This window comes from Rhinoderma darwinii, chromosome 8 (assembly GCF_050947455.1).
Source record: "Rhinoderma darwinii isolate aRhiDar2 chromosome 8, aRhiDar2.hap1, whole genome shotgun sequence".
Lineage (NCBI taxonomy): Eukaryota > Metazoa > Chordata > Amphibia > Anura > Rhinodermatidae > Rhinoderma > Rhinoderma darwinii.
The window spans coordinates 26,259,134-26,286,385 of NC_134694.1; the positions used below are offsets into that span (position 1 = coordinate 26,259,134).

Genomic DNA, 27,252 nt, shown 5'->3' on the forward strand with positions numbered 1-27,252 from the left:
GGCAGCAGGTCTTAACAATCCAGTCTGGTCGGAACTTGTTTTGTTAGATTGAAAAATACAAAATAGGGAGAAAGGCCCGCACCTGATAGTGTAGTAATTTAGTGTAAACAGCTCGTCCGGTTCTCACGGATCTTGCCGATTCACCACCTTTTCTGGTTGCGGTGGAGATCCACCAATCCAATGGAAAATCAGCACCAAGGTGAACCAGCGAGATCCATGAGAACTGGACAAGATGATTACCCATATTAAATTGTGTAAGTACTAACTTCATATCTGGCTAATTTAATAAATTACTACATTTTCTCCCTTTTTTGTATTTTTCAAAAACATACTGATGGGTTAAATTGGCTTCCTAACAAAAAAGCCCTAGTGTGTGTCTGAGATTGGGAAATGAGATACTAAGGACGATTGAGGATAGGACAAAATTCAGAAGACAAGGCTGCACATCCAAAATTAATACTAATTTATTTACCCACAAATTCGACGTTTCAGTCCCACAGGACTTTTCTCAAGCATACTTGAGAAAAGTCCTGTGGGACTGAAACGTCGCATTTGTGGGTGAATAAATTCCTATTTATTTTGGATGTGCAGCCTGGTCTTCTAAATTTTGTGGTTTCCATTTTTGGGACCTTGGATCAGGTTCCTGTAAGGCTTGCACCCATTATATTGTATTTTATTCTGAATCTCCATTGCTGTGATTACTCTTTTTTTCTAGCTGATTGAGGATAGGGACCGATGTGAATAATGAGTTGCTCTATACAGCGCTGTAGTAAATGTTGACGCTACATAGACAACAGGAAGTAAATACATATAAATAGACCTCCCTCGTTATAGAAGAAAAAGGGTCTTCTTAAATTGGCTTTGTGTAAAGGGATCTCAAACTTGTGTGCCTATGTTTAGAAATAGAAACCCAAACAATGAAGCGCCCAAAGAACGGTTCTTGCGTGGACTTTTTGTTTCGTATTGTGTAGTGAGCTTTGCCGCGGACGACAAACAGTTCTTTAGCGCTTAGTAGTTTTCCAGTCGGTGTGATCTTCCAGTTTCTGACTGAGCTGTTTTTGCTCCTAGACATTTTCACTCTACAAGAATCTGTAACAGAGGAGAACTCTGGCAAACTAACTTGCCAGAAAAGTAGCATTCTATGACATTGCCAAATTGGAAGTCACAAAGCTCTGTAGAATGACCAGTCTGTCTATGGAGAATTCATGGCTGTGAGAAATGAGCATATCTTTACACGTGATTTTATCAAACTATAACCGCAATGGTCATAAAACCCTAAGCAAAATCTGCCTTTACAGTTTCTTCTGATGAACAATACTTCTAGGTAGACCCTTAGCTGTAGTCTGCTTTTGGCCTGAAATTTCTTCCACTTACAGATCGCATATGTAGCTATATGCTAACCTGCATCAAACGCTCCAGCTGATAGAACTTGCAGTGCAGATCTTCAAAGTTCTGTTTGAAAAGTTCCCGGAGTCCATAATCGAACATGATTTTGACCAGGACACTAAAAGCTTGTTCTTCAGGCATCTGTGAAAGAAGAAAAAAAAGTTAATGTTCCTGCCGGATCTCCTCTATGTAAACACTATTGCTATTCCCCAGACATATGTTTTATGAAACATCCCAGACGCGCATGACCCCAAAAAGTTATGGCAGGTCAGGTCTTTACTATCAGTAGGAGTGAAAATAATGACACACCTACATCTTCACACAGCAGTATATTAATAGATCACGTCATACCTGGTTAATAGCAAGATTTACTGAAGATCTAGGGTTTTCTTCCTCCTGGAGGAAAGCTATTTTGCATACTTATTCCCAGGAAGCATTGCCCTTAAGAGACCATACCAGATGGATCTCCGCAAGGAGAATCAGTACCTTCCATGATTTACTGAAACACATTGAGAAATTCGGCATCGCAATAAACTTACATGTAGCAAAAGAACAGCAGCAAGGAAGGACTGTCCTTGGCAATACCCAATCTCTTCATCATATACAGAATAGGCCTAGAAAAAGATGACAGTAAACAGATGGTCATAACTTCCTAAAACAAGTCGTAAACTTCAAACACAACCAATAGTGGTACGTTTTTAGGAAAATATTAATCCCAAGAACATGGCAGATATCCCACAATCTGTCAAATGTAACCACTGATTTACACTGTGCATACATGTGAATGAACACACTAGAATTTCTGAAGTTAGATCGGTCACAAGACAACAGAACAATTCTGAGTCGAAGGCCTTCATCACATAACATTTTCCCCTCTGTTTAGTGTGTACATCGGGGAAACTCCCGACTTGCACACTAAACACGTCCATAGGGCTCCATTAGCATGATGGAGGGCAAAAAAAGTGTCCTTTTGACCTCCGTTGAGCTGGTATACCTTCGTTTGAATAACGTAGTATATATTGACAGTGATGTCAAGGGCTTTCCCAAGAAAGAAGTCCCCAGCCAGATTGCTTGTGATGCTCTGGCCGGGGACTCCGTAGTTGAAAGCCCTTGACATTACTATCCATATATGGATAGCGACGTCAGGGGCTTCCCCAGGCACAGTGATTCAAGTACTGCTATGACCGTGGAGTTCCTGCGACGTTTCCCACTGTATGCCCATACAGCGGGATACTTTGCTACCTTCCGACAGGAGAGAAAATAATACAAAATAATACAATGTGAGTTAGGCCTAAGCCTAAGGGAGGAAACATACAAGTCTACTTGTGGCTTCAGATTGGCATGAGAGGGCTCCGGGTCATGCTGAAACCTTCACCAAACTCTCCTACCAACATCTACTAATATTACAGAAACTGTATCATGACTGATACCTTTTATAAGGTCTGTGTTCCAGAAATGTATGCTTCAAAAAAATTCGGAAGCGGTTGTAGAGCTGCCTGTAGCTAAGATTTGGATCTATAACCACTGTCCCTCATATGCAGATTAAGATCTACAAATTAGATGGTATATTGAATATACCTCAAGATATGTCATAAATGTCTTTGGTCAGACTAAATTTTAAAGATAATATTTGGAGAGTTGTTAATTATTTATGTCCTGAACGGTATGCTATTATATGTGGTGTGACCCAAAGGCTGCCCATATGCCCCTTTACAAAGCATGCAACTACAACCTGCTTCTGCCATTGGCCAAAAATTAAGCCTTTTATTTAAAAGTGGCATAGCCTCAGGAGGGGGAGACACGATGTTGCTGCTTTACAAAGCATTAGTGTGGCCTTATCCTAAACATACATGATAGTTCTGGGCACTGGTTCACAAGGATGACCTAAATTTGGATAAGGTGCAATGATCTTGTTTCAGCCGACACAGTTAATCACTTTAAAAGGGTTGTCTCATGAAGAAACCCTTGTTCATAGGATCTATTAGTTCATATGGACATCATAAGACTGGCTGCCATTCTGGCAGACTCAAGCCGTCCTTGTATTACATAGATTGACACTCATATGAATATCTGCCATGTAATACTACATTTCCCCTGCAGTAGCCGCTGCAGGGGAATAACGTGGGGGGCCACAGCTTCTCCCAGCAAAATCAGCTGTTTGCTAGGGGTGCTGGGAGCCCAAACCAGGGCGATCAGCTGATCATCCCAGTGGTCACATTTTATAAAAGGGAGACAATAAGGAAATGAGACAACCTCTTTAAGAAAGGTCTATATGCTTTTGTGAAACAATATACAGCGATCTTTTAGGTTACAATATTTTCAAGATGCAATGGTCCCTAGTAAGGCATTGTAACCTGAAACTACATTTCACATACAATTCCACAGACACCTCAGATCATCACGTGATTGGCTGGAAGACCCAGCCGAGGAGCATGGGCATTTTGCTGGTAAACACCTACATTTCTAGTCTTCCACATACAGTAGTTATGATCACAAGTTACAATGTTTTCAACTTACAATGGTCATCCCGGAATAAATATAATATTGTAACTTGAGGGACCTCGTACACAGCTATTTAACTTCTCAGATGCCATGGTCAATATCAACCCCTCTGTCACCCCACTGCCCTGTCAGATGCATGGCCTAGTACAGTGCCTGGCAGTTTAATGCTGACTGACAACAATGATTTGAAATACTAAGTATTCCAAAGCAACATACCAGCGATCAAATGATCACAGCTTCAAGTTCCGTAGTGGAACAAACATTTTTTTCACAATAAGTGTAATAAAGTTTAACGTAGCCCTCTCCATGCTTCCTCTTCTGGGATATGACGTAACCCTAAATCAAATGTCTATGTCTGGTAGGGGTTAAAATTATAAAATAAAATAAAATAAATAAGTCTCGCCCTAAACAATAATAATAATAATAATTTAAAAAAAACCAAAAAAAAACACTATATTGGACAATAGTATTGGGACACACCTCTTTATCATTGAATTTAGGCGTTTCATTCAGTCCCATTGTCACAGGTGTATAAAACCTCGCCATGCAGTCTGTCTTTACAAACATTTGTGAAAGAATGGGGCATTCTAAAGAGATCACTGAATTCCAGCGTGGTCCGGTAATAGGATGTCACCGCTGCAACAAGTCAATTAGTGAAATCTCTTCCCTCCTAGATATTCCACAATCAACTGAGAGTGGTATTATTGCAAAGTGTCAGACCACGTTGAGTTACAGAGCAGGATCACCGAGTGCGGAGGCGCATAGTGCATAAAAGTCGCCAATGCTCTGCTGACTCAATAACTGAGGAGCTCCAAACCTCCTATGGAATTAACACCCTCACAAAAACCATGGGCCGGGAGCTTCGTGACATGGGTTCCCATGGCCGAGCAGCTGCATGCAAGCCTTACATCATCAAGCACAATGACAAATGTCAGATGGAGTGGTGTAAAGCACGGTGGCCCTGGACTCTGGAGGAGTGGGAACGTGTTCTGTGGAGTGAAGAATGACACTTCTCTATCTGGCTGTCTGATGGACAGGTCTAGGTTTGGGGAATGCCAGGAGAACATTACCTGCCTGACTGCATTGTGCCAACTGTAAGGTTTGTTGGAGGGGGGATAATGCTATGGGGTTGTTTTATTGGGAAGGGAAATCTTAATGCTTCAGCAGACCAAGACATTTTGGACAATTGTAGCTTCCAACTTTGTGCGAACAGTTTGGGGAAGACCCTTTTCTGTTCCTGCATGACTGTGCCCCAGTGTACAAAGCAAGGTCCATAAAGACATGATTGTGTGAGATTGATGTGGAAGAACTTGACTGGCCCGCACCAAGTCCTGACCTCAACCTCATCCAACACCTTTGGGATGAACTTGAAAGATTGCGAGCCAGGCCCTCTCCTCCCACATCAGTGTCCGACCTCACAAATGCTCTTCTGGATGAATTGGCAAAAAACCCACAGATATACTCCAAAATCTTGTAGAAATCCTTCCCAGAAGAGTGGAAGCTGTTTTAGCTGCCAAGGGGGGACCAACTCCATATTAATGACTATAAATTTAGAATGGGATGTCATAAAAGCTCCTGTAGGTGTATTTTGTAGGTGTCCTAATACTTCTGTCTATATTGTGTATATAATATTGTAACGAGCTGTACTATAAAAAAAGAATGAGATATTTATCACGCATAGTGAACGCTATAAAAAACAAAAAAAACAAAAAGAAGTGGGGGTTTTTTTAATCACCCACCCTCAAAAAAAACAAAATAGGATTAAAAGAAATCCTATGTACTCTAAAACAGTATCCTCCTGAAGCTCCCTCGACTGAAAACAAAAATAAACATTTACGACAAAAGTTATGGCTATCAGAAAGCAGTGGTTGAAAAAAAAATAATAATAATCCACCTTGAAAAGGGGTTGTCCGCTTTCAGCAAACTAAAGTGTAGCTAAACGTTTGACAAACTTCTGACATGTCATAGTGACATGTCAGAAGTTTGGATTGGTGGGGGTCCGAGCACTGAGACCCCCACTTTTCGCTAGAACGAAGCAGCTGAAGAGTTTGTGTGAGCGCTCAGCAGCTTCGTGTCTGTTCGGCTTTTTCCGGAAATGAATGTATCGGAGTACGGGCTCAATAGAAAGTCTATGAGCCCGCACTTCGATACATCGCCTTTTCGGAAAAAGCCGAACAGACACGAAGCGGCTGAGCACTCACACGACAGCTTTAGCTGCTTCGTTTTAGAGATTGGTGGGGGTCTCAGTGCTCGGACCCCCACCAATCCAAACTTCTGACATGTCACTATGACATGTCAGAAGTTTGTCAAACATTTAGGTATACTTTCATGTTATTTTTTGTATAATTAAATGTAATAACATTTTTCTAAATACTATCTGTATTAATTCCTCATGGTTTTCTATATCGCTGCTTGCTGTCAGTCAGTAGGAACATTTATCATTTACTTCCAGTGGATAAAATTCTATCCATGGTCATGTGATGGACACACAGGTGATTGGCTCGTTACAGTATGTGTATCAGAGCTGTGTCGTCTAATAATCCCAGCACCTGTGTGTCCATCACATGACCATGGACAGAAATGTATCCACTGGAAGTAAACAATGAATGTTCCTACTGAATGACAACAAGCAGAGTTCTTGAAAATCATGAAGAATTAATGCAGAAAGTATATTGGAAAATTGTATTACTTTTTAATTATATAAAAAATATTTTGCTGAAAGTGGACAGCCCCTTTAAGGCCCAAAAAATAGCTGCATTCTAAAGGGGTTAAACCACAGTATGTTTTCCTCCTTCTGAACTATTGATATGCAGCAATTTTCAATAGTAATTCTAGGAACATTTCCTACAACAGTTTCTTTCATGGAAAAAAAAAAAAAACAACAAGAAGCGAGCAAACCGCGTTATAAAATTTTGTTTTATCAGATTTTGCAACGCCTCAATAGTGTGGCTTCCGATCACCCACTGCCAGTAGGTTGTGAACGTTACCCAACTGTAAGGCTGGCATCAAACATTGAGTTTTGGTGCAGTTTTCGATGCAATTTTCTGTTTTTAGACGAACACAGGAACAGATCTAAACTACTATTTTGTATCCACTCCTGTGTTTGGCTAAGAAAAAAAGCTGTAACAAAAACAGCAAGTGTGGATTTACCCTAAAGCAGCCCCCCCCCCCCCCCCCCCACGAAAAATTTAATACTAAAAAAATTATATATATATAATATTTTTTTATTTTTTTACAAGGTGGCAGACCAAAGTGTAAATTGTTACCCTGGCCACCGAAGCTCATAAGACTACTGTCAAATATTAAAGGAGCGGTCTATTTTTTAGTAAATCAGGTGTATTCACTGTATAATGAAAAGATACTCAACTATCGAATATAGTTTGTACATCAAGCCCTCAGTTTACAAAATATCTGCCTACTGTCAGTGAATGGTTCATAGCTTACATTCAAAGGCCGAGACGGCTACTTATCCTGTGCTGCTCACATGGGTGCACGGCTCATTTAGTGTAAAGATCTCTCTTTTATCATTAAGATATGGTCAGATTACATTTTAGATTTTGAGTCGTCGATGATTGATTACCTTGCAGATTTTGTAAAGCGAGTCTTGTCCATCTCCACCAGTATCTTTGAAGTAGTCATGAGCTGGGAACGTTCTGTTTATATCACGTGTGATGGCGCTGTCCTGCGGAGATTCCTGAGAAACAAAACCATATTCATATTAGGTCCACAAAGCTCTACATTGAAATGCAGGAACATTCATTTTGCTAATAAAGAATACAGAGGGATCTCATTTGCACATTTATGTGACCATTCAAAATCCAAATGGACTTCAGAATGAGCGGTGCTCCCTCTATACGTATCTGGCATGGATTAAAATGAACTCCTTTAATTCTTCTTGCTTGGATTTTGGTTGCCATCTTACGTTCCCGCAGCAGCCAAATATTACATTGCAGTGAATCGGGTTTTTAAAAACTCCTGTTATACAATGTAGTTGATAGTCACGCGCTTTCATGGATGTCCTGCGGTTTGACTTCATTGAGAAAAAAATACGTCTATGTCTGGAAAAAGAAAACTTTATGACTGTGGTTTTTCCTAGCATTTGTTCTAGAACCAATTCCTAAATCTTCTTATTTAAGATAAATGTCTTTTAAACACAATTTCAATGTTCGGTTTCTTGCAGATTGATTTCATTGTATATACTCATAGGGTACAGAGCTCATTTTTCCTAACAGCCTTCCCTTCACACAGCCATAGAGTTATATTTTGCAATTGTAGCTGCCTTCAGCCACTACGTGTGGGAGCTGAAAACCGTATGCAGTCAGCATCCCCTAGTGGTGACTGCATTCAGCCAGAATTTTATTATTTAAAGGCGTTATCCGGTGACGTAAAATTGATGGCCTATCCTCATGATGTCCCGTGATGGTGGCTATGGGGGCACTATCTACAGGGGGCACGGGGTGTGTGTGTGTGTGTGTGTGTGTGTGTGTGTGACAGTGTATGGTACCATTATAATCATGGACTCTATTATAGTAAGAGGTATTGAGAATTTTAACTTTGTTTATAGGTGCAGAAATGTTTTAAAAATGAGAAGCTGAAGACATCTGAGCGGAAAACTGCAGAAATGGGTCGTGGCCGGTAGAAATCCATCATAGATGTCTGGAACGGAGGGAGAAGAAAAGAACTAGAATCTGAGACGTCACCGGTGAGTCACTTAATGTAAATGTTTATTCTGCCTCTAATCAGCACTGTAGTCACTGTGTGATCTGCAGCGAGATAATAGGTGGTCCGATTTTTTTGGGGGGGAAACCACATCTCCCAGCATATCCTCACCATTGTTCGGGCCATGCTGGGAGCTGTAGATTTACGCCGTACAAACCTATACGACAGGGGTTGCACTAAATTGAGCTGTATTTGTTCTGGTGCTGTATATATGTACTGATCTTGGTTCTGATGCTGTATGTAAGTACTGAGCTTGGTTCTGGTGCTGTATATACGTATGAGATTGTTTTTGGTGCTGTGTATATATGTAATGAGTTTGGTTCTAGTGCTGTATATATATGTAATGAGTTTGGTTCTAGTGCTGTATATATGTACTGAGCTTGGTTCTGGGGATGTTTTTCTGTACTGAGGTTGGTTATGGTGCTGTATTTATGTACTGAGCTTGGTTCTAGTGCTGTATTTATGTACTGAGGTTGGTTCTGGTGCTGTATTTATGTACTGAGGTTGGTTCTAGTGCTGTATTTATGTATGGGCTTTGTTCTAGTGATGTATTTATGTACTGAGCTTTGTTCTGGTGCTGTATATATGTACTGAGCTTGGTTCTGTCTATATGTACTTAGCTTGGTTCTAGTGCTGTATTTATGTACGGAGCTTGGTTGTGGTACTGTATATATGTCAGAGCTTGGTTCTGGATCTGTAGTTATATAGGATATATTTATAATGACAAGATTGCAGGGCAGATGGAATTGTTCTCAATTCATTGTATATTTAATGGGAATATGTCAGGTAGTTTTAACCCCTTGAACCGCCACCAGCAGTAATACATGACCTGACAATATTTCCAAACATTCCACTGTAAGTTTTTTTATCATGCAGCAAAATTCTTAAAATCCACTTTTAAAACGGTGCACACTATATGCTAATTACTCATTAGAGGGTCATGGGGCGGTGCCGCTATCCTGAAGAGTCACATAGTCCTGCCTCCAAACCCACCTTTCCATGTTTGATTGACATCCTGCTGACTGATGCAACTTTCTTGGATGCGCCATTGCCTTGTGGCACTATACACAAGGGGGGGGCTATGTGGCACTATACACAAAGGGGGGCTATGTGGCACTACACACAAGGGGGAACTGTATGCCACTATTTACAAGGGGGAGGGCTGTGGCTCTATCTACAGGGGGCCTAGTGTGGCGCAATCTACAGGGGTCTGTGTGTGGCACTTTCTACTAAGGGGGGGCTATGTGGCACTATATACAAGGGAGGGGGGGCTGTGTGGCACTATATACAGTGGGAGCTGTATAGCGCTATATACAGTGAGGGATTTATGGCAATATCTACAGGGGGCTGTATGGCACTATCTACAAGGGGGAGGTGGGGGCACTATCTACAAATGGGGTGTAACACTGTCTATAGGCGGGGCTATATAGCACTGTCTACAGGGGGGCTGTATGGCACATTCTACAGTGGGCACTATTTATAAGGGGGGCTGCATGTGGCACCCGGGGGGGGGACCCGGTCAAGAGTTTGCTACGGGGCCCAGTCTTTCCTAGTTACGCCCCTGCTTGGTTATCTATGGGAATGAGCGATCGTTACTACGATCGCTTGTCGCCGTACATTTCCATCATGTCGGCAGAACGTCTCCCTGCACGTCCAGGGGGATGTGCTGCCAACAACGATATTATTTAAAGGCTGCATAAACTATACAATCAGCTGATGAACGAGCCATTTGCTTGTTTATCGGCTGATCGTTGCCCTGGGTTATCATCCGTAACAAGCGTTCATATGAACACTCGTTTACCTGATAATTGGCCCGTGTAAAAGGGGCCTTAACCCCTTAATGTCCTGAAAAGGCCTTAATGACCAGCTAAATTTTTCTTTCTTTGCCTCCCTGTCTTTCAAATAACTGAAAAAGAACCATATATATATATATATATATATATATATATATATATATATATATATATATAAAATGTAAAATCACTGAGCAGGCCGATACTTACTCATGAAGACAGGTACACACACAACCTCCAACAGGACGAAGACAGACCAAGATGCTATATAGAGGGAGATAGTCCAGGTGCAATATATACTAATGAACAGACACCAACACACCTCATTCATGAGGGAGTTGGCTGCTTAGCATTAATACTGCACACAGATAAAGCTTTTACAAGTGCGCCACTCACACGATTAATGTAGTGCACCATACTGGAATACAGCCTATTGATTACGCCCATAATATTAGACCAGGCGGGCTGCCCAGCACCATCTGCCTTTCAATAGCCATAACTTTTTTATTTTTTCATTGACGTGGCTGTATGAGGTCTTGTTTTATGCAGGAGAAATAGGATTATTTTTTTTCGCAGTCTGGGGGTAGAAAAAAAAATATTTTTACGGCGAGAATATAGGAAAGAGCGATTCTCTGCATTGTTTTTCTTGTTTATTTTTTTATCCCATTCACATTTCACGCTAAATAACCTGTTAAATTAATTCTTCAGGTAATTACGGTCGTGTAGATACCGAATATGTGTAGGTTTTTTGTTTTATATGTAATGTAGGGGCAATAAAGTATATTTTATGCAAAATAATGACTTATTTGGGCCATATTTAATTTTATTTATTTATTAAGTGACTCTTTTTGTAATCCCATTAAGGGATAACTTTATTACTTATAATGTATTAGAATACTCCTGTATGCTAATACATTATACTGTATCACTATGACACAGGCTGCTGTTAGGGAATTACATAGTGTGCCCTAACAGCAGGCAAACGGAACAGACAGCCCTGGGGTCCTTTCTAGGTCCCCAGGGCTGACTGCAGAGGGATATCCTGCGCTTTGATCACGTCACCGGGTTTCCGATGACGTGATCAAAGAGGGGGGTTCCCTTTGATTTTGCCGCGGTCACGGACCACGGCGATCAAAGGGTTAAACAGCTGGGGTCGGAATGTTTTCCGACACCAGCTGTATTTAAGCAGGCAGCTCTAAGATCAGGAGCTGTCGATTACAGCTCCTTGCTTAGAGGATGAGCGCTCATCAGCCTGTTCTACAGCGACGCCAAAAGATGTCGGTGTAGAGGAAGCACCTGCACCGCCTGCCGTCAAAAGACAGTGGGCGGTCATTAATGAGCTAAAGGGGTTTTCCCATTAGGGACATTTATGACATATCCACAGATGATGTCATAAATGTCCCACCTCTGGAACCCGCACCTATCGCTAGAACGGGGCCCCCTAAACCCCGTTCTACCTCTCTGTGTTGCGGCTGAAGCATGTGATTTCTGACCATGACGAAGAAAACAGCGTAGCTCACTGAACTATGCTGTTTTCGTAACTACCATTCAGCTCTATGGGACTTAGGGAAAAAGCCTAGCTCAGCGAGCTACGCGGTTTTCTTCTTCATGGTCGTAAATCACAAGCTTCAGCCACAACACAGAGAGGTAGAATGGGGTTTAGGGAGCCCCGTTCTAGAGATAGTTGCGGGTCACAGAGGTGGGACCCGCGTCTGACATTTATGACATATCCTGTGGATATGTCATAAATGTCCCTAATGAATAAACATAGGAATACACCTGCGTGACTCTGTTCTGTTTTAAAGGTACAGAAAAAAAGCAAAAACAAAAAGGGTCCTAATTGTAACAAGTCCCCTGGCAAAAAATCTCACATTTATTTATACATTTTAACAGTAGGGTAAACTGCTGCTGTTTTGTCCCAGAAATCTTTTTATGCTTTTGTATTTCCAGGAAAAAAATAAAAATAAATATAAAAAAAAAAAAAAAAAAAAAAAAGCATTTCGCCTGTAGGGGGTAATACAAGTAAATAAAAATAAATTACTACACTATCAAACACACTTCAAACAACAATAATCTATAGCCTATAGCTATAAAACTAACAATGGAAGGGTCTCATAACTTATACAAGAACCACTTAAAAACTGAATATATAAAAAAAAAAAAAGTGATATCATCCTTAGAAGCGGAGACATTAAAGGGCATTTTGTCATAAAGACTCATTATAAACATCACCCGTGAAATAAGGATTGTTCCAGCACCTCACGTGCACCACAGAGCGTTACCAATCCCGACTGAGGAAGCACAGCCACAATTCTCACATGTGGTTTTTTTCTATTCGATTCCATCTTGAGGAAGCGATAACAACACAGAAATGATTTAAACAAAGAGCTTGTTTTTCTAAGCTTGGCCGCAGTGAGGGCTTTGCCATAGGCATTGGCTAAACCTCCTCCTATTTTTATACCTCTCTGTGAGAACTGGCTCCCTGGGCAATTTCTCAAGCTTGAAGGGCAGTGGGAACCGTAGGAAACCCTTCAGAGCACACACCCTGTGTAAATGCAGGCTCAGAATGGCAGGAAGATAGGGAGAGCAATAAACAGATCTTGAAGAAACCATGTGAAATCAGCTGCTTAATACAGCCTTACATTCTGGTAGTAAAAAAAAAAAGAAGAAAGAAGTCAAAGTTTCGAAGAAATGTGAAGTCGAGTAGAGATACAAAACAAACATCAAAAGGGTCTTGCAACGGCTCACGTCACAAAACTAACAAAAACGCTCAGTATCATCAATATCTATGAACTTATGCATTATCCCCAACAGTCAGAGTTTATGTGAGAAGTCTGACCCCCTCTAAAGGGGTAATCCATGCCAAATTATCATTTGACATATCACAGGACCATATCCGAGAACATTATAGTGGGGGTCTGTGAAAGTGCAAAGAGTTTTTTTCCTCTCTGGGCGATTATGCCCAGGTTTATGTAGATTAGCTTTACGATTACCAGTCACCTTTTGCACTATTTGCATTTATCATATGAGTTTATAGGCCCCTGGTCCATGAGGGGACCCATCTTTGTGGTCAATGTGTACTTTTTAATATGATTTTACATGTACCTTGTTTCCCCGATAGTAAGACACCCCCGATTGTAAGACGTATCGGGGGTTTCAGGGGGGTCGGCTAATATAAGCCGTACCCCGAAAGTAAGACATATGTCTTACTTTCGGGGAAACACGGGGGTAATGCCGCCTCCTGCCCACTTCCGCGCCGCCCCCTTCTCCATACGTCACCGCGCCGTCCTGTGATGGCGCGGGTACTGAGACTGTACCCACGCGATCAGCGGCAGGAGCACGGCTGTTATACACAGCCTGGCTCCTGCTGCAACTGCCGGAATCGAAGCGCGCGCCGATTCCGGCAGTTTAACCCATTAAATGCCGCTGTCAATAGTGACAGCGGCATTTAATGTGTTTGACAGAGGGGGGAGCTCCCTCTGTCACCCGATCGGCGCCCCCGCAAACAAATCGCGGGTCGCCGTCGGGTTTCCATGACAGCCGGGGGTCTAACAAAGACCCCCAGGTCTGCCTTCAGCATCTGCCTGTTAGGCGATGCCGGAGGCATGACCTAATAGGTTGCCTGTCAGTTTTACACTGACAGTATACCGAAGCATTATTGCCTAAGTATACCAAAGCATTATATATGCGATCGGCACATCGCATAGTGAAGTCCCCTGGTGGGACTAAAAAAAAAAATGTAAAACAGTTAAATAAAGTTTGTGAAAAAAAAATAAATAATAATTCGACAATTTTTTCCCAATATAAGACATACCCCGAAAGTAAGACATAGTGGGGCTTTTGGGGATAAAAAGAAAGTAAGACACTGTCTTACTTTCGGGGAAACACGGGTATGTATTTCTAATAAAGAATTGTTATATTTAATAGTGTAAAGTTCCTGTGTGATTATTGTATAGGTGGTTAATGCGAATGCCACAGCCACAAGGTTTAGGACCGTGGGACCCTGACCAATGGAAAAAGTTACTAACAACTTCCTATCTTTGTTTGGGTCACTTGGGTCTTTTTCAGAGGAAAACATTTAAGTCACAACGTGGTTACGGTAACCTAATGAATTTATTGTGACTTACGGGTGACGCTCTGAAGCCCGAGTCTGAAGAGTTACCTTTTAGGACATGACTGTATATAAAATGGAGAATAAAATGGTTAATAAATGACACCCCACTAAACACTTACTAAAAAACACTACTGGACTTTATGACCTCGTGAAATATATGCGGTGACTGAGGCAGCAATTTATGTAAATAGTCCTCAAAAGCAGCAAAAATTACAAAAAGAATCAAAATTCTAAAAAATGTGTCAGATGATTAAATATAAAGATTGTACATAGGACGATGTATGAAAACTGTCTCAGGTAAACCGTGACCTTGGCCTAGAAATGGCTTATATGCGTAAAATGTACGCTTTATAAGGGGGACACAGTATCCGGTCAGTCTCGTGTGGCGCTCTGAATCCTCAGCAGAGCCTATTTCAATACATTTTAACGTTGCAGTGGCAAGTGGGCACTAAGGCGATGACTGAACGTGGATTTATCCCTAATTACAAAACGTAATTTTTTTTTAAATATTTTCACAAATTAAATCCCTAGTATTAGAAAGGCTATTAGTACAAATATGGTAAGAAAAACAATAGCCTAACAAATAAAAAAAATTAGCCATTAATGGTGCCTGGTCATTAAAGTTTCTTATATGCGCTGGCACTATTGATATATACAAAGTTTGTTGAGGCGACCGTGAACATTTAAGCTTTATTTACATGAAACAGGGAAAAACGTTTTAACACCTTCGTAGCTGCAGTAAATTTCGGTCATAAAGTACGTATAAATAATATAACAACGGCCTCCGTGTATACAAATAGATATGCGACGGCCGTTCGTCAATTATGAAAGGGGTCGGAGGAAGTAGGGGGAATGCTCTCCTCATGAATACAACTGACTCTTATCTATGAGTCCGCTGTATTCTGTGTTATGTGCTACTAAATAAACGTCCAATAGTACAGTGGACTTGTCCCTATAGTATACTGCCCTTAAATATGGCGGCATATTATGGCGACACTAGGTACAGGGTCGGCCTTTTCGACTCTTATGGGTATTTCTACAGCTGGCATAGCCAAGTACTGAAACCAATAAAAACCTGCTTGACCATGCAAAAGGATCAGAATATGGCATGTACCTGTCCATTGCAGTCATGGCATGGGTAAAGTCCCATATTTTGGACCTCAGCCAATGATATTTTCCAACATGTCTAAGGCCTCAGGGACAAATTACAGATCCGTAATAAGGCATCATACTTCACCCTCGCATGTCTTCAACTTTACATGGAGACCCGCATATGTATTTATATTTTGGGTAAGAATCCACAAGAATAAATTATGGCATGAAATACTGTGCACCATATTATGGAGCTACTCTTCAGAATACACTATATGTTTCTAGGAGAGAATAAGCTGCCTTATAGAGGCACCATACAGAGTGCCTATAGGTCCGGAACATGTACAGTGAAGCAAATAAGTATTTGATCCCTTGCTGATTTTGTAAGTTTGCCCACTGTCAAAGACATGAACAGTCTAGAATTTTAAGGCTAGGTTAATTTTACCAGTGAGAGATAGATTATATTTAAAAAAAAACAGAAAATCACACAGTCAAAATTATATATATTTATTTGCATTGTGCACAGAGAAATAAGTATTTGATCCCCTACCAACCATTAAGAGTTCAGCCTCCTCCAGACCAGTTACACGCTCCAAATCAACTTGGTGCCTGCATTAAAGACAGCTGTCTTACATGGTCACCTGTATAAAAGACTCCTGTCCACAGACTCAAGTAATCAGTCTGACTCTAACCTCTACAACATGGGCAAGACCAAAGAGCTTTCTAAGGATGTCAGGGACAAGATCATAGACCTGCACAAGGCTGGAATGGGCTACAAAACCATAAGTAAGACGCTGGGTGAGAAGGAGACAACTGTTGGTGCAATAGTAAGAAAATGGAAGACATACAAAATGACTGTCAATCGACATCGATCTGGGGCTCCATGCAAAATTTCACCTCGTGGGGTATCCTTGATCCTGAGGAAGGTGAGAGCTCAGCCAAAAAATACACGGGGGGAACTTGTTAATGATTTCAAGGCAGCTGTGACCACAGTCACCAAGAAAACCATTGGTAACACATTACGCCGTAATGGATTAAAATCCTGCAGTGCCCGCAAGGTCCCCCTGCTCAAGAAGGCACATGTACAGGCCCGTCTGAAGTTTGCAAATGAACATCTGGATGATTCTGAGAGTGATTGGGAGAAGGTCAGATGAGACTAAAATTGAGCTCTTTGGCATTAACTCAACTCGCCGTGTTTGGAGGAAGAGAAATGCTGCCTATAACCCAAAGAACACCGTCCCCACTGTCAAGCATGGAGGTGGAAACATTATGTTTTGGGGGCGTTTCTCTGCTAAGGGCACAGGACTACTTCACCGCATCAATGGGAGACTGGATGGAGCCATGTACCGTCAAATCCTGAGTGACAACCTCCTTCCCTCCACCAGGACATTAAAAATGGCTTGTGGCTGGGTCTTCCAGCACGACAATGACCCGAAACATACAGCCAAGGTAACAAAGCAGTGGCTCAAAAATAAGCAAATTAAGGTCATGGAGTGGCCTAGCCAGACTCCAGACCTTAATCCCATCGAAAACTTATGGAGGGAGCTGAAGATCCGAGTTGCCAAGCGACAGCCTCGAAATCTTAATGATTTACAGATGATCTGCAAAGAGGAGTGGGTCAACATACCATCTAACATGTGTGCAAACCTCATCATCAACTACAAAAAACGTCTGACTGCTGGGCTTGCCAACAAGGGTTTTGCCACCAAGTATTAAGTCTTGTTTGCTAAAGGGATAAAAATACTTATTTCTCTGTGCACAATGCAAATAAATATATATAATTTTGACAATGTGATTTTCTGTTTTTTTTTTAAATATAATCTATCTCTCACTGGTAAAATTAACCTAGCCTAAAAATTCTAGACTGTTCATGTCTTTGACAGTGGGCAAACTTACAAAATCAGCAAGGAATCAAATACTTATTTCCTTCACTGTATAAGCAGCACCTCACTTCAAAGTCTTTGTGGTGCACGTCACCCGGTGAGTTTGGTCCGACTCAACCACACATTAAGGCTCAATGCACATGATGCCTATTACGTGCGTTTTTTCTGCGCGGATTTGCACGTGGCAAATCCGCCGCATAATACAGTACCAGCATAGTCGTTGAGATTCCAGGAAATCTCATGTACACGCTGTGGTATTTTTCGGGATGGAAATTGAGTGCGTTTTGTAGAATCCGCAGCATGTCCATTTATCTTGCGCTTCCGCTTGCGAATTTTGTTTGCCTAGTGCTGTGGAAAATTGAACCAAAAGCCGCAGCATGAAAATGCAATGAAAAACGCATCAAAACGTAAAAAGCGCACCGAAAAAAGCATTAAAAAAAAAACGCACGATCCGGTGTGGTTCTGGGAATTTCCTGTGTATTGCCACGGTTTTGGTGAGTATTTTCCACTGCAAATACGCAATGTGTGTATGTAGCCTCAAAAAAAAAAAAAAGTACTCGGTCCAAACATAAAAGGCTTAACGTAACGCCGCAGGTTTGATTTAACAACCCGTTTTCCACTACCCCATGTTTGGACGGAGTGCGGTCGCCAACCTTGCATCGCAACATTGTGCATGAGTCCTTCAAAAATAATCAAAATAAAAAAGTTCTATAATAAAAGTCATCTCATAGATATTGGACTATATTCTATAGGACTAAACAGAATATAGGCACACGCAGCACTTTGGATTCCTGTGAAGGACTCCTATTATGCCTGCAGAGGATGCGCACATTAGCGGTAATACAGTTAGTGAACCTGGCTAAACACAGTGTTAATGTAGTTGTTATATTTAGTAGTCCGACCCTTTCTGTCTGGCACAGAATAAACATTAAACTGTCTAGGACACAAATGCAGCACTTTGTTTAGAACAGTTCAACTTCCGGGTTTTGTTTGCGGTTCAGACATTTGTATTTGTCCGTCTCCTACCTCCATTTTTAACAAATAGACAATTACCTTGTGCACCAATTGTTATGAATTCCTATAGAAATTGCTGCACTAAATACAGGTTTCTTATACCTGGAGTCAAACGCAGTGTGCTGGTATACGGAGTCGGCTTTCTTATGCATGGAGTGTTATTATAGTTTGCTTCTAAAAATAACAGTCCCTTGTGAAATTGGCTTCCTCAGAAATTTCTTCCCTTTTAAGGCTGATGTTGCCCAACAGGCAAGTTTCTTCAGTGTTTTTGGCAATAATGTAACATCATGTAAAAAAAAAAGAAGAAGAAGAAGATGAAAACCGTGTGGTCAACATTTTCATTGCATTATGGAATGTTAAGGAGATACGAAAATCCGAAAAATTCTGGAGAAAGGCAACGCTCCTGACCTGCGACGGCAGCAGACACCGTGTAATCGAAAGGATTTTGTCCACATAATGAGCACATTCTGACATCGGCCTGAATTATTGACATCGCAGAATGATGTGCGAACATATCCTGAAGCAAAAAGAAACCTGCAAGAGTTGGATCAGAAATACAAAGTATTCATCCATAATAACAAGTAGGGAAATCTGAAAATCCTAAAATCGGGATCCGTCAAAAGGTAAACTCCATGCATACAGAATTCAGAGATTTTCACTAGTCAAGCTGGAAAGAATCAGTTAAGGAACCGGCTGTGTTCACACGTTGTGGTCATATCGCAAATTGGTGCAAATTGACCGCGAAGTATGAACACAACTCTCGCAGGTTGCTACCGATATCCACGGAATAGCCACTTTATTATAGACACCTGCCCTTTCACGATTGTAGCCTCCATGCATAGAAATAAGACACGTGACCCCGGAGTGCAGCATAAAATTACGTTTTCCGTGGATCAGTTTCAGTGTGAGTCCAACAATTTTCTGCAACAGCGTTGAGAGTTTACTGAGAATGGTGTAATTGAGGAAAACCATACAAGAAAAGAGAACAACTTGTCGATGAAAGGGGCAGAGGAGTATGTCAAGAATCATACGGACGTACAGACGGTGCACAGTCTAGAAATACGCAACAGAACCCAATGGTGCGCCAACTAACGTGTCCGAACGCACAACTCGTCGTTCCTTAGCACAGATGGGCTATAACAGCAGATGACCAGTTCTAATGCCATTGCGGTCCAATGAGAAACATAAAAGGAAAGGCTCCAGTGGGTCACTGAACTGTGGATGAACATCGCCTGGTCAGATGAATGCAGATTTCTGTAGCCCCATGCTGATGGGAGGGTCAGAATTTGGGGAAGGCCGCATGAATCGATGAACCGTTCCTGTCAGGTGTGAATAGTTCAGGCTGGTGGAGGTGGAGTAATGGTGTGGGGAATGTTTTCTTGGTACACCCTGGGTCCTCAGATACGTTTGAACAGTAGGACTTACCTAAGCATTGTTCACCCCACGTACATCCCTTCATGGCAGCTGTTAACATTATGGCAGAAGGACACTTTAGCGGTAACTGTGAATCTATACCTAGTGGAATCTATGCCACAATAATTGCAGCGGTACTGAAGGCCAAAGGAGGTTCAATGCGATACTAGATGGATGTCTCTTATAAAGTGGCCATTCAGTGTAAGCAAACCTTTACACATCAATGACACTGTACTGTTAAACAATGTTGACTTCATATTTAAAGGATAATTCCAGAAATGTGTCTGTTAGACCCTATTCACACTGCATTAGAACATCATAGTTTCACTTATAATGGTACAATGACAGCTGTGACAGATCTTCTTTTAAATGGACCCCAACAAATCCTCATGGATCTCATATAGTGCAAGAACAGTGCTGCGGAGTGTGCCATCAAAAATACCAGAGCCCTTTATGTAAAGGAAAAAATAAAATAAATATCAACAGAGCAAGTGTTTTCAAGGTTACCTTTAACCCCTTAGTGACCAGCCTATTTTAAACCTTAATGACCAAGCCATTTTTTACGTTTTTCCATAGTCGCATACCAAAAGCTATAACTTTTTTATTTTTACGTCGACATAGCTGTATAAGGTCTTGTTTTTTGCTGGACAAGTTGTATTTTTTAATTAGCACCATTTTGAGGTACATATAGTATATTGATTAACTTTTATTAACTTTTTTTTTGGGGGGGGGGATAGAAAAAAACAAATTTCGCCACTCTTTTTCGTGTCCTAAATCTACGCCGTTTACCGTGTGGTATGAGTAACACAATAACTTTATTCAGCGGGTTGTTACAATTGCAACGATACCAAATTTGTATAGTTTTTGTATGTTTTACTACTTTTACACAGTACAAATGATTTTTTTTCAGTTATTTGTTTTTGTGTCTCCATATTTGAAGAGCCATAACTTTTTTATTGTTCCACCAATGCAGTTGTATGAGGGCTTTTTTTTTTGCGGGATGACTTTTTGCGGGATGAGTTTTTATTGGTACCAGTTTGGAGTAGGTGCGACTTTTTATCACATTTTTTTAAAGTCAGGATTCACAGAAAACAGCAATTTTTCCATAGTTTTTTTTACGGCATTCACCGTGCGGATTAAATAATGTAAAAGGTTTATAGTCGGGGTCGTAACGGACACGGCGATACCAAATATGCGTAACTTACTTTATTTTGTTTTTTTAATAGTAAAGCATTTTGTAAGGGGAAAAAGTGGGTTTTTCATTTTTTTTTTCACATTTTTTTTTATTAACTTTATTAAACTTTTTTTTTTACTTTTTTACTAGTCCCACTAGGGGACTTCAATATACGATTCTCTGATCGCTATTATAATACACTGCAATACTTTTGTATTGCAGTGTATTACTGCCTGTCCGTTCATGGCATGACCTAGCAGGCATTCACTACAGGCAGACCTGGGGGCCTTTATTAGGCCCCCGGCTGCCATCGGAGACACAGATCTTATCGCCGGGTGTCGGTGGGAGAGAGGGAGCTCCATCCCTCTCTCTAACCCTTCAGATGCGGTGCTCAATAGCGTGCACCGCATCTGAGTGGTTTTGAACGGGTGAGATCAATACTATCGATCTCACACGTTCGAGCAGGGACGCCCCCAGCCCTCAGCTACATCTGGCAGTTGAGAGCAGGGAGATTTGACAGCTCCCTGTTCTGTTTATTTATGCTGATGCAGTGCCGTAAAAAGGCATATGCATCAGAATAAAGCCCGTTAGTGACCGACGGGAAAAGGCGTATTAGTGGTCACTAACGGGTTAAACCAGATGTCCAACTCTGCATTCTGTCGGGGGGGGGGGGTTACCGGAGTTTGCGCTCTAACCGCCTCATTTCTTTTAGTGAGACCGTTAGAGTGACCTCCAAATCTGGAAGAATTAGGCCCTAAAATGTCTGTTAACCCCTTAATCACGCCCAAAAAGTGTGATTAACCTCTGCATCAACCCATCTGTGCCCCCCATCCTCCTCAGTAGTGGTGGTCCTTGGATCAACCCCACCAACATACAATTTAACTTCTAATTGTCGCACGCCACGTTCTACCACTTGATTGCTGCGCTGCGCCATACGTTTTACTCCTAATTGGTAAAAGCCAAGTTAGATCCTCCGATTGCTAAGTCATATGTTTTACAGCAAATTGGTGCACGCAAAGTAATACTACCTCATTGCGCCGCCATAAGTTTTACACCTTATTTGTGAACGCCAAGTTATACCACCCAATTGCACCACCGTAACTTTTACTCCTAATTGGTGCAAGCCAATTTATACCACCTAACTGCTGCGCTATATATTAAGTAAAATGTCCACCAAATTTTTTCCTACTTTGTCCATAAAAAGTTATTAATATCTATCCACATAATTCATCCTAATTTAGTCCAAAAAAATGTATGACCAAATTCTTACACAACAATTAAAAAATTTGTCCACAAAAAGTTAATTTAAAAAAAAAAAAAAAACTAGCTTAAGGGGTGTCGTTTTTAAAATTGAGGTTACTTCTCAGGGTTTTCTCATATTTCAACACATCTGAGCCTCTATAATCATGTTACAACGTAGTAAAAATCAGCAAACTAGGCATGGTGCGATTTCCGTTCTGAGCTTTGTCGAGTGCCCAAGCTAGAGATAATGGCCACATATGGGGTATTGCCGTACCCGGGAGAACCTGCTTAACAATTTATAAGGTGAGTGTTTCAATAACACAAGCTAGGCACAACATACAGGGCACTAAAATGAAAAAAAACGGTGAAAAATTAGCAATTTATCATGCTTTGCATCAAATTCTGTAAAACTACTGTGGGCTCAAAATGATCACTACACCCCTAGATAAATGCCTTAATGGGTATAGTTTCTGGATTGGGGTCACTTATTGGGGGTTTCCACTGTACTAGTACCTCAGGGACCCTGCAAACGCGACATGGCACGCAAAACCATTCCAGCAAAATCTGGGATCAAAAGCAAATCTTGCCCCTTCCCTTCTGAGCCCCGCCGTGTGCCCATACAGCAGTTTATGGTCACTTAAAGAGGCTCTGTCACCAGATTTTCAGAGGCTACATCGACTTACCTGCAAACGCTGATGCTGCTGCAGAATCAACTGTAGCCTCTGTCACCTGGTGCCGATGTGTCCTCGCTCGTCCGACACGATGCAGGACCTGGGGCAGGAACTGACGTCACAGCGTGATCTCGCGAGGACACGCTGTGTGTCTGTGCACTGCCAGAAGCTGGGTGTTAACGAAGAGAAGTGGATGATGCTGATTCGTCAGCATCATACACTTCTATTCACAACGCCCAGCTAGTAAAACAAGTAAAAACGCCCAGATGTACACACACAATACACGCCCACTTGGACATAACTATAAACACGCCCAGTTGTACTTAAGAAAGGCTCATTTGCATAAATATAAAAATGCTTATAACTTGCCCAAAAATGCTCGTTTTTGAAAAAAAAAAAAACGTTACTGTTATCTACATTGCAGCGCCGATCTGCTGCAATAGGAGATAGGGGTTTGAAAATCTGGTGACAGAGCCTCTTTAATTCCTGTGGAACAACTAAAGAGTTAACAAAGTTTGTAAACACAGTTTTGAATAATGTGAGGGGTGCAGTTTCTGAAATGGGTCATTTATGGGGGTTTCTATTATATAAGCCCCTAGAAGTCACTTCAGAACTGAAGTGGTCCCTAAAATCATGAAAAATTGCTGCTAAAGCTATAAGCCTTGTAACATCTTAAAAAAATAAAAATGATGCCAACAAAGTAGACATATGGTAAATGTTAACTATTAACTATTTTGTGTACGTCTTAAAAGCAGAGAAATTCAAATATTGAAAATTGCAAATTTTGGATTTTTTAGTAAACGTAAAACATTACTGACCAAAATGTATCACTAACAAAGTACAATATGTCACGAAAAAAAAAATATATCTCAGAATCACTTGGATAAGTAAAAGCAGTCCAAAGTTATTACCACATAAAGGAACATGTCAAATTTGGAAAATTTGTCTGTGTCCTTAAGGTCAAAATAGTGTCCCTAAGCAGTAAAACATACTTTATATTGATATAAGTCCGATTATATTCGTACAATGAATTACAAAGTAGCCCTAGCCATGAAAACAAGTAATAAATAAGATATATAATTGCTACTGAAGCTGTTCAAAATACTGGCACGTTCACTGCCATGAAAGAGTCAACGTAAATTTGTGTTGACTGCATGAGAAAAATAAACGGACTGCATTCTAAGGCTATGTTCACACGGAGTATTTTGGGGGAGGAATATCTGCCTCAAAATTCCGTTTGGAACTTTGAGGCAGATATTCCTCTCCCTGCACGCCGATTTTCGCGGCGATTATCGCACCGTTTTTCGCCCGCGGCCATTGAGCGCCGCGGGCATAAAACAGCGAGAAATACGCTTTCTCCTGCCTCCCATTGAAGTCAATGGGAGGTCAGAGGCGGAAGCGCCCGAAGATAGGGCATGTCGCTTCTTTTTCCCGCGAGGCAGTTTTACTGCTCACGGGAAAAAGACGCCGACGCCTCCCATTGAAATCAATGGGAGGCGTTCTCGGGCCGTGTCTGCCGAGTTTTGAGACGCGGTTTCCGCGTCAAAAAACTCGGCAAAATACCCCGTGTGAACATAGCCTTAGGCCCCATGCACACGTCCGTGTCTGTAATCACAGTCCGTGATTACGGGCACGGCCGGCCGCTGACAGCTACCAGCATTTGCGGGCCATGCTTCCGTATAAAGTATGGGAGCACGGTCCGTAAAAAGAATAAAATAGGACATGTCCTATCTTTTGCGGAGCCTTTCTACGGCATGGACACCTTCCCGTAAATATACGGGAAGGTGTCCGTGGGCAATAGAAATGTATGGGTCCGTAATTACTCATCTGAATCATACCAAACCCTTTATTCCAATACACACAGAAAATCCCAGACATTAATGGGTAAGTCAAATATATGGTGTCGTTTCCAAAAACAATGATGAATAAAAATCCCACAACAAACAAGAAGCAAAAAATAAATATGACGTCAGAGAAAAGTTTTTCCTCTCACTGGCTACAGACGCAAGAACAACATCAACGGGTCCAGTTATGAGCCTACGAATAGAATCTAAAATATGGGAACAATACAATCTCATGACCAACCGAAATTGTATGAATCAGGAAAAATGTATAGATTTGACAGCGTTTTATTGCTCATTCATTGGAAATGTGTAAAGTTATACATTGTTCTAATTTAATTCTGTATCCTTTCCTCAAGGTTTTCAAGATCTCTGCTTGTTGTTATTCAGTAGGAACATTCATTGTTCAATAAAATGCTGTCCATGGTCATGTGATGGACACACAGGTACACGGCTCGTTACAGTATGTGTATCAGAGCTGTGTCGTCTAACGATCTCAGCACCTGTGTGTCCATCACATGACCATGGACAGAATTTTATTCACTGAAAGTAAAACAATGAATGTTGAGAAGTTCATACAGAAAGTATATGGAAAAAATGTCTAACTTTTAATTCCCCAAAAAATAAAGCTAGTTTGCTGGAACAGGACAACCCCTTTTAAGCAACTTTGCAAATAGTCCTGAATAAAAAATCTACTACCATTTTGCAAATACAGCTCCTATGAAGACATATGTGACATGTTACAGACTTAGGTAGTCTGTGATTTCACCTGTCCCCTATTTCTTGCTAATAAACATTTGGTAGGTTACTGGAATTAGGGAACAAATATAATGGAGAACGACTTCGGGATCAGACTACACATGGGGTTTACTTGTGTGTGTTCTGTAACCATGGATACATGCAGATTTGCACAGTAGCTACGGACACCAAACGGTGGGAGATTTTTAATCAAGACTATTTGATTGTTTAATTTTTTATTTTAGATCCATTGAAGTCATTTAAAAAACTGGTTGTAAAGGTTAAACGAAGCGGTAAAAGCGCTTGTGTGAGCGCTGAGCCGCTTCTTTTCTGTTCAACTTTTTCCGGAAATCGATGTAGCGGTGTACGGACTCCATAGAAAGTCTATCAGCCTGTACACCGCTACATCGGTTTTCCGGAAAAAGCCGAACAGAAACGAAGCTGCTCAGCGTTCACACGAGCGCTTCTGTCGCTTAATTTTAGCGATTGGAGGGGGCCTCAGTGCTCGGACCCCCACCAATCAAAACTTCTGACGTGTCACTATGACATGTCAGAAGTTTGTTGAACGTTTAGTTACCCTTTAATGACGGCTATTTAAATTAATAGTCATCCATGTAATACATGGTCAAGTCAAGTCCGCCATAGTGGGCGCAACTTTTACAGTGAGGCTTACATTATGACTCATAGTGGGGGGGTCCTGAATGTGGGACCCCCTCTGTGATGTCCATGTGCACAGTGGTGGTCTTCAAGAGACAAAAAAAACAAGCAAATCTCTGGGGCTGTTAGTAACAGGACATTACGGTGTGTGTGTGTGTGTGTGTGTGTGTGTGTGTGTGTGTGTGTGTGTGTGTGTGTGTATGTATGTATGTATGTATGTATGTATGTATATATATATATATACATACATACATACATACATACACATACATATACACACACACACACACACACACACACACACACACACACATACAGTAGTAGAGGTAGAAAAAGGCAGCACTTCAGGAGATAGAGTAGCGGGTGCTACACGAGCATATAGTCCTGTAGATACACCAAAGACTAAATGATCGCAACGCTCCAAGAAATGGTTGCAAGTACAAAAGGTGGTTTATTGTTCCATGTAAAAAAAAAAAAGCTACGTTTCAGTCCCCTCACAGGACCTTCCTCAAGCTAAAGTGGTATGTAGGGTTTTATACCCTTGAATTGCAATTGCATCATCAGTGGTAATCAATACAAAAACATCAAAAATCGTATTAATACTTGACTAGTAAAACCTATGCATCAATGTACAGGCATATTGCATACAGTGTTGGACCCATAAGATTGTGAATATGTATGTATATGGATATTCGATTTATTAAATATACTACACTGTCTTTATCACTGTTACACGACACAATAGGTCCAACACTGTATGCAATATGCCTGTACATTGATGCACAGGTTTTATTAGTCAAGTATTGATACGATTTTTGATGTTTTTGTATTGATTACCACTGATGATGCAATTGCTATTCAAGGGTATAAAACCCTACTGTGCACATACCACTTTAGCTTGAGAACGGTCCTGTGAGAGGATCATTTTGTCTCTGATAGATATATATATACACATACATACATACACACACACACACACACACACACTAGGGTGAGGTATGCACATATACAGT

At 41.1% G+C, this 27,252-nt stretch overlaps 1 protein-coding gene across 1 annotated transcript in view; it reads right to left on the reverse strand.

Annotated features, from left to right (window-relative positions):
• RABGAP1 (RAB GTPase activating protein 1) overlaps positions 1–27,252 on the reverse strand; it is a 163,926-nt gene that overhangs the window by 47,290 nt on the left and 89,384 nt on the right. The window contains exons 14-16 of the mRNA XM_075835522.1: positions 7,469–7,582; positions 1,926–2,000; positions 1,402–1,527 (exon numbers count right to left, since the gene is read on the reverse strand). Coding sequence (XP_075691637.1) covers positions 1,402–1,527; positions 1,926–2,000; positions 7,469–7,582 — 315 coding nt within the window. The remainder of the gene's footprint in view (positions 1–1,401; positions 1,528–1,925; positions 2,001–7,468; positions 7,583–27,252) is intronic.